The 9,400-nt window shown below is 38.9% G+C and overlaps 1 protein-coding gene across 1 annotated transcript; it reads left to right on the top strand.

The window, feature by feature from the left end:
• The first annotated feature begins 894 nt into the window (after positions 1–894).
• Positions 895–1,902, top strand: LOC149211658 (uncharacterized). The gene has a single exon (XM_089388450.1). It carries the CDS (start codon positions 895–897, stop codon positions 1,900–1,902), a length of 1,008 nt encoding a protein of 335 aa, XP_089244576.1.
• Positions 1,903–9,400: the final 7,498 nt, after the last annotated feature.

Here is a 9,400-nt window from a genome sequence, read left to right as displayed (position 1 = left end):
ATGCAACCAGACTTTGTCGCCCACTTGAAACTTGTGTGGCAGCCGATGTTGATCATGTCGCTGCTTGTACTTGGCATTTGATTTTTCCAGAATGTCATGGACCTGCTGGCGAATATGTTGGATGTGCTCAATGAAGCTGGTTGCCTTATCTGTTTCGGACTGGACATGAGCTGAATCTGTGTGAGTAGCTGCAAGTGGCATGGCCACATCAATGGGGCATAGTGGCTGGAATCCCAGGCCCACCTGAAAAGGGCTGTGGCCCGTCGAGCTATGAAGAGCTCGGTTGTAGCTGTGCTGAACATAGGGGAGGCTCTCGTCCCATGTGCGTGGATGCTTTGAGTTGTACATGCGCAGAATGTGTACAATCATCCGATTGACAACCTCTGTCTGGCCATCAGTTTGAGGATGGAAGGTTGTGGACTTAGTGAGTTTGGTGTCCAGCATTGACCAGAGACTAGACCAAAATGTACTGACTACTGGATTATAACTTGCTTGGTGAATATGATCCAATATGCCATCGCCCTCCATTTTGTTAAATAAACTTCAGAGAATCAACCTCTATAACTATTTATGCCAACAATTCAGCCTTACATGCCACTTTATTTCATTTTGCAGTCGTTTGGGCTGCTTTGACTTTTTAATGGAAATTCAATAAAGCTTGCTACCAATTTATAGAACTTATAGGCACAATAGGAAGTGATAATTACTGTTATTTAAATTTGAAATAATTGAAGAAATTGGAAAACTGAAATTTGAACAAGTTATGCATGATTTGAATGCTCATCAAAATATCAAGTTTTATTTGTATTTGAAAATTGAATTTCACTATTTTATCATTTATTTAAATTCGAATTTTAATATGCCATTACCAACAAAAATGCAGACATATTTGTCATGGCACCTCCAAAGTCAACGGCAGAAGGATGGAAATATGTGGAGAAATTGGACGGGCCTCATGGGAGGCATTTGAAATGCAAGTTATGTAATAATGATTTTTTTGGATCTTTAACTAGAGTCATGGACCACTTACTGTCTGTCACTAATGGCAAAGGAGGTGGCGTTGAAGGTTGCAAGAATGTGTCTGCAGATCTCAAGGAGACACTTCAGAAAGATTATGACAATATACAAAAGGCTAAGAAAGTGAATGAAAACAAAAGACAACGTATTCAAACAGAAATTGCAATGAATTACAATTCATTATCTGCACTTTGTTCAAGCACGGTTGGTGTTGGGAGTTCATCTCAGTCAAAGATCAGTAAATCAAGTGCAACAGCCACATTAAATACTCTTTGGAAGCCCATGCAGAAACAAGAAGTTGATGATGCTGTAGGTGATATGTTTTTTGAATGTGCAATTCCATTTAATGTGGCAAGAAGCCCTTATTTCATCAACGCATGTAAGATGATGGCAGGTTTTGGTAAAGGATATCTCCCCCCTAGTTCTGAGACCATAAGGACCACTATTTTGAAGAGGTCAAAAGAAAGAGTTACAAACAATTTGCAGAAGATCAAAGACTCTTGGAAGGAAACAGGGTGCACAATTTTATCAGATGGTTGGTCAGATATGAATCATAGACCTCTTATTAATGTGTTGGTTTCTTGCCCTAAAGGGGTACTTTTTTTGAAAGTAGTTGATGCATCAGGGAATAAGAAGACCTCTGAATTTATTTTCAAGATTTTAGAGGAAGCTATTCTTGAGGTTGGAGAAGAAAATGTGGTCCAGGTTATAACAGATAGTGCTTCAAATTGTGTTGGAGCAGGAATGGTCATGGATAAATACAGAAAAATATATTGGACACCTTGTGCTGCCCATTGTCTTGACTTATTGTTACATGACTTGGCAAAGTTTCCATGGATTAACGAGACAGTTCGGAGGGGGAAACAAATTTCTACTTCAATTTAACCATCCTCACATTGAGCTTGTACAGGAATAAGCATCTAGAGAGGCTCAGGCCTTGTGACACCAAGTGTGCCACATATTATATTATATCAAAAGGTTAGTTGAAGAAAAAGGGAGTATAGAGGTGTTTTTTGCAACAATGAGTGGGAAAAGTCTCATCTTTCAAAGGAAGCTAAAGGAAAGGAGTTGGAACAGGTGATTTTAGGGAATGCTTTTTGGGACAATGCTCAGAAGGTCTTAAAAGTATGTGAACCAATTGTTGATATGCTTCGCATGGTTGATAGTGATACCCCTTCCATGGGTTTTGTTTATGAGGGCATGGATCGTGCTAAAGAAGCCATTGCAAAATCTTTTAATAATGAGGAAAATGAGTACATTGCAATATGGGAGATGATTGATGAAAGATGGAAGATGTTGCATAGTCCTTTACATGCAGCAGCTTGTTATTTGGATCCTAGACTCTTATAGTGCAAGTGAAGACAATGGCTTGGATGAAGTTGAAGGGTTGTTGCGTCACTTATTTTGAATAGAGAAACAGGTGGTTGGAAAGTGACCAGCAAGACAAGTGAGCAAGTCCCCATTCTTGAAAGCAGGGAGACAGATTTTGGCAACACTCCAAACTTGCATTGCTTGAGGATCAAGCTCTGTTGGAAAGGGGGGAGCTGTAATGTCCCCAATTGAGTAACTGGCCAAGGGAAGACGGTTTAGCCTATCCAACCCTGGAGGTATAGTCTTGATAAAGGGGGAAAACCCCAATTTTCTAATGTTTGGGGTAACATTGGTGAATTTTGGGTTGGTGGGGCAAAGATGCCAAATGTGGGGGTTGCGTTGCCACCCCTGACTTTGATGATCACCATGGAGAAATCTGTAAGTAAATGAAAGTTGGAGTCAATTGATCATACTAAATTTGGATTGGAATATATCTGATTTTCTTTAGACAATTTTCTGGATTTAACTTTTAAGATGACTTCCTTTTGATTAGCTTTGGATGGAGGTGTGTTTCCCACCCTATATAATCTTTTTGTTTAGTTTCAGTGGAGCTGATCCCACAATAGGCACCTATTTTCCTTGTTTTGGCACAACATTTTTCTTGGAACAGTTCAGGTCTGATTTGAAGTGCATTGATGGCATTCTCTGGAACATTTGGTCTGTGTATTGGACAGTCAGAAATTGATCTGCAGTTTATCCTCTCCTGTGCTCGTTCGGTGGACTGTTCACTAAGCAGAAGTCATTCCCAGGGTATTGAGACCCAGTATAAAGGCAGCAGGGCACAGGCAGCATAGAGGTTTGTTCTGGGCATAAGCATTCTGGTCTGAGAGCAGTAGGTCACACTCGCAAGGGAGGAATCGTTCTGGGCACTGGCAGGCTGCAGGCTGAGAGCCTCAGGCTCTGATTCTGGCAGTGAATTTGGAACAGCAGGCCAGTTAAGCAGAAGGGTTCCCTGTCTAAGGTTGACATAAGGATTTGGAGTAAGTTTTGGACTCCTGATGCAGTAAGCCTAGAGGCACAGAAAAATAATATAGCATGCTTGGGTTGCTTAGTATATCAGAATTACAGTTGAATGCTGGTTTATTTTGCTGATATTGCAAATCAGTGGATTATTGGATACATTCAATGTTTATTGGGCAGTTAGACCTAACTTGTTGTGTGACTGAAGAATCATATTGCTGTGGAAGATATTTATTGCTGGTGGATTATTGAAAATCATATTGTTATAATGCCTACTGTTTGAATGAATGAATGCACACTGTTGTCTTATAATCGTTTATTTTTACTGCAAACCCTAGATAAATGTAAAAATCCTAAGGGAAAAATTATCCTAGGACATTACAATCTACATAAACCCAAAGTCTACGTTTCATGCATCTAAAAAATATCTTACACTAGAACTGGAACTAATTTGTATACTCGAAGGTTTTGTCAAGCTTTATCTTATTTTCTATCTGGGAAATCATCTTGAAGTTGGTATTACTTGCATATATTACACTCAAAAGGTTTTCCTGGTAAATTTTAAACTATTCTTGATAAACCCTAAGGCAAATTTACCTTGACTCAAGTTCTTGTTACTTTATATTGTTTTACTTATAGTTGACTTGATTAGAAGCAATTTGGGATTGTTATTTTATTAGATATAGTAAAACCCTTATTATCCAAGATATCTTGCTTTAAGGTTTATAATCTATCTATTGGGTTGATATTTCTATAAATATCATATCTGGAATTCTGCAGAAAATCGTTCATGAAACAGATTTGAAGGTTAAGAACAGCCCAAGTTTCACCTTGGACTTGTCCCCAACTAAGCACATAATTTATTTACTCCTAAAATCACACCATACAATGTCAATTGGTGTTGAAGAACTACATCTCTTGTGGTTTCATGTAGCTTAGAGTTGTTTCTTTTCCAGTTTACTTCTTCCAAGTGGTTATAAGCTTGGGCTGATAATCAAACTATTGCAAATCTGAGTTTGACACTAATCAACTAGTTGTTAACTTGCTACGTATCTAATAAGAGAATGATAGAATCATTGTGGTTTATGCTCTTTATGTTGAAATATCATCTTAAAGCGTTGAATCACTTATGGGTTCGAATCCTGAACTTTGTTTTAACTTTTGCTATATATTCGTGGGATTTATATGTTTAAGTAGATCTTTGCTCTCTTTGATTAAGTCACCAATTAAGATGTATTTGAACTCTATTATTAACAGATTAGCGATACCCCCTTGGCTTTTGGGAGGTAAACTTTGTTTTACTATATAGTTCGTGGGATTCATATGTTGAAGTAGATCTTTGCTGTCATTGATTAAATCACCAATTAAGATTTATTTGAACTCTATTATTAACAGATTAGTGATACGGGCTTGGCTTTTGAGAGGTAGCCAAAAGTGAAGGGGAAATTATGTTGTGGTACTCCCATCCACTATCCCAAGGTGGCATCTGTGGTTGGGCTTTCCACTTGGATGCTACATTAGGTGGTAACAGGACCATTGTTGTCGTAAAATCTGTTATGGCAGATCTGATTTTTAGATCTAGATTTCACATATTTTGCGCAAGTTTTATGACTGTTTTGATGCGCTGATTTATTGGGACAACAAAGCTGAAATATTGAATGGTTTGGCATGCCTTAGATGAAACTTCAGACCTGAAATGTGTTGTTCTATTTCTGCCGCTACGGAAGGTATTTTTCAGATCTGCATACTTGATGAGATCGTACCCTTGGGCTTGTTGTATTGATCTAAGTTGGAAGTATTTTGCCGTGTCTATCTACTGGAACTTGCTAGACTAGTGGTGGAGAGATTTGAGATAATTGCAGGATTTGACCTAAGGCTAAAAATTCTATATGATAAATCCATGACCCCATAGAAGTGGGGTGAAATTTCTGAATTAAGTTATAGTACATATTCTTGCTGAAGATTGTTTTGTTCGCCAAATTTCTACAGTAACTAGGTTTCCATGGAAGAGGAGTTTCAATTCATTAGCAAGTGATCATAATAAAATCTGATTAAGCACTCTACGACTTATAGAATAACATAAGGTACAGTCACTCTATATTGCAAATTCTACAAATTTTTGTATTTTAATCAACATAGAAAATTCATCGTCCAAGTTCCAAACAGCTTGCACTCTCCAAACTTCTGCCTGTCTTGCAGTATTTCAACATCATTCGTGCAATGTAGAGAACACTTGAGCACTGAACATTGAAAATTTTGTTGATTATCCTAGTCGTCATGGAAGATTTGTCAACATAATTCTCATATTTTCTTTTCTATGCAGAAGAAAAGGGTTATATATTTTAGTTCAATAAATTATCCCAATACTTATCTCAGAAAATATACATTCAGACAATATACAGCAAGCCTTCTTCTTGTCTCTGGATTCCCATTGTGCATATCAGAAATGACAGAATGATGCACCTTTTTTCTTCTCTTGCAGACAAAAAATTACATTATAAGCACACAAATAAATAGTTTACAATATCTAAAAAGAAACAAGTTGAGAAGAGATGGCACTTTGAGAAATTGTCATGGTTAGGGACATATTGTCCGAACACATTTTCTGAATATAAATATTAATGAGAAATGCTGGAGGAAAAAGCTAAGATTCAGGTTATTTACAGTTTAACTAAACAGCAGGAGTGAGGAGAGTTAGAATACCATTTCAAAAGAAAGCTTCAAGAGGATATTTGATTATAGGCTTCTGTGTCTAAATGCTATAGCTTAACAAACTGTAATGCTAGAGAACAAACTCCCATTTTTAATCTGTTGCATCGAAGATGGCTTAAAGCCAAAGCACTATATCCGCAACTCCCCTAGCTTGACTATCGAAGAATATCCTCGGAAGGCCATACAAAAGATTCCTGGGATGTAAATGATATTTATGAGGGCATTCTAAATGACACATATGTCAAATATTATAACCCTAAGCATGTTAAATCCAAAAGAGAAAGAATTGACAGCAAAGTTAGTTCTTCATAATAGATATGTTGTTAATTTAGGTAACAATGATATGTTCTATGCTTGGCACTATTACTTCAATGTACTTTAAACAGTCCAATGACAATTTTCCAAATTAGTTTCCAATAGCAATCACATTAACCATGAATCACATACTGTAGATAGGACATAAAATAAAATGCAGAAGAGAAGCCAAGACAAGAGGTGTTAATTTTAGTTATGTTCTATGCTTTAGAGCAATTTATTTCAATTTTCACAGTTAGCTCAATATCTTTTCCAGATTAGCAATCACATCAGTGTTAAAGTAAATTGCAGATAGAACATAAACATAGATCGCAGAAGACAAGTCAAGACCAGAGGACACAAGATGTGGCGCTAGCCAGAGACAAACCCCAATGTGGGGAAACCCTTGATCAACTCTTCTTATATGTTCTTCAATAGTTCAGCGGAGAGAGAGACATAGTACATTTACAACAGAAGTCAACACTTTGACTTATCTAAATAAGAGCATAGATCATCTCTAAGAAGATGATACATGAGGTAGATGAACTCAGTTGAAGACATGCTGCTTCAACTGATTCTCCAAGGTGACTCCATCGCCTTGCTGTACTTGTCATTGTGCTGCGCCTCATCATCATGCTGCACCTTACTACGCTGCACCATGTACTTGCTGCACCATGCCACCACACTGCTGTCCCATGTGCTTGCTGCACCATGCTACCACACTGCTGTCCCATGTGCTTGCTGCACCATTGCTGCTCCATGTACTTGCTGCACCAAGTACCATACTGCTGTCCCAATGTGCTTGCAGCACTATGCTTGCCACTATGGGCTTGCTGCACCTTACTGTTGCTGCTGTCCCATGTACTACCATTGCAGCACCATGAACTTGCTGCGCTAAATACGAGCTGTCCCATGTACCATACCACTATGTACAGCCACCAATTTGGCTCCCACAAACTGCCCAACAATCTGACCCAAAGAAACATCACAATTGCTGCTACAAGATTGCTGTAACATCACAATTGCTGCTATAAGATTTCTGTACACCACTGATAGTCATTTCTGCTCCTATGTGGCAGTATATAGAATCTCCTCATCAATGAAGAGACGTTTCCAATCAAACAAGTCAAAGCACAAGTAACTATACTTCTGCACTTCTGTTTATGGGCAGTGTTTTGGTCACTGGTTAGGGCTCCCACTGTAACCTACAGCAACCCAATAGTCATGCCCAAAGCACACCTTAAATTATGCGGCCTCCTTTCCTCTTCAAGTTATGTGACTTCACTGCTTGAGGAGGCACCTACAACTCTATGTTTGACCCTCAAAACAGCACCTACAGGCCCGTGTCCTAATCACAACAGAACAGTCCCTTACTCGGCCTGTTTCAGGAGGAATCCTTGTGTCTACTAGCCCAGATCAGTCCCTTACTATTTCAGCCCTCCAGCTTGGTACTTCGGCCCTCCTTCTAGCACTCTGTTACCTGAAAACGTCCCTTCAAACTCGCTGGCTTGTCTTCCTAACTACGGCTAGGGCACCTGTGTATTTGGGCAGCATGAATAGGCCTGCTATATCTCTCCTTTAGGCAGCGTAGAGGGCAGGTTGGGCAGCGTATAGAAGTAGGGGTCTCCTCCCTTGAATTGTGGCTAGATCATCCTCCTTAGGACTGCGGCTAGGGCATCCTCCTACATCTAGGGCTTCATCATCTAGATTTCTCTTGCCACTAAAACCCAAAACAAGTGGAGAGAAATCAAGAGTGAAGTGTGTGTAGAAATGACTATCAAGTCACCTCCTTTTATACTAAAACGTTGAGCACATGAGGGGGGTTATTTTGGTTGCTGGCCGACCTTGACAAAGTGTCCCATAACACAAATAAATTCATATCTCCATGAATACTTATCGTATTCGGATGATATTTAGATCAATCCTACACCTTTCGATGAGAGGGATCCAAGAAAAATATTAGCTGCCATAAATAAGATGACCCACATGGAGTTTGGCCCTAGTTTCCAATTTTAACAAGAGGACACCAGATTTGGCGGATGCCTGGGAACAACCTCGATGTGGGGAAAACCCTTTGATCAATTCTTCTTATTATTATATCAAATGTTCAGCAAAGAGAGAGTATGAAAAGTCAAAATTGACTTGCCAAATCACAGTGAAAACAACCCTGTCAAATTTGCAGTCAACTTCAATCAAAGTCAGCCCTAACTAGAAAGTCAAAGATGGTGAACACAATAGTCAAACTCCTTTGAAGATCTGTCAAAGGCAGTCAAACTTGGCCTCCAACAGTGGTCAAAGTTAGCCCAAAACAATCATAAATTTGTAGTCAAACTTGGTCAACCTGAAGTCATCTCGGTGGTCAATGCAGGTCAAAGTCGTCCTTTTGCCTTGGTTTTTGTGCCCAAAAAGGTGGCCTACTGAGACAGAAATTCACCTTGAAAATCGAAGTCAAAGGCGCACAGAAAGTCAAAGTCAACGCTGGTCAAACTGCAAAAAAGTTTGAAATTTTTGGACTTGTAATTCTGTCCAGAAATTCGACCTCCACCACACGTATGAGAGAGAGAATGCCTAGTAGTTGTACGAATCAATGAAAGGAGAGAAGAATGTTAGTGATGATGATGTCAAATGAGGTGAGAGGTCACTTGTATTTATACAAGTCCATGAGGGTGAAGTGAGACGTCCATTGGGCTTCAAGAGCCTACATGATGATGTGGTCGACCTGAATAATTTGCACATGTGTGGGCATAAATTCACAACACATTTTTGCTTGTCCAAATTAAATGATTTTTATATCAATTTTGGTCCTCTCGAAAAGAGGAATTTAATGAAATCATCATCTCCATCAAATGCACTGTCCCAAGGTGAAATTTGGCCCTACTTGCGAATTTTAACACTCCTTCTAAACTAGGGAGAATTCCACTGGCCAATCAATCCATCATCATCGATCATCATGCCATCTTGTCGTTATGAACCATCTTTGTATCTTATCTCATCTCTGCTCTGCTGAACACTGATATGAATAATGAAGAAGAATCAATCGAGAGTG

Source organism: Pinus tabuliformis, chromosome 1_1, assembly GCF_031772625.1.
Source record: "Pinus tabuliformis cultivar Carrire ecotype Pingquan chromosome 1_1, CPIR1, whole genome shotgun sequence".
NCBI lineage: Eukaryota > Viridiplantae > Streptophyta > Pinopsida > Pinales > Pinaceae > Pinus > Pinus tabuliformis.
This window is presented reverse-complemented; position numbering and strand designations above follow the sequence as displayed.

Bases quoted from the DNA above. Each gene is read 5' to 3' on its own strand.
- LOC149211658 (XM_089388450.1), top strand. From the start codon at position 895: ATGGCACCTCCAAAGTCAACGGCAGAAGGATGGAAATATGTGGAGAAA.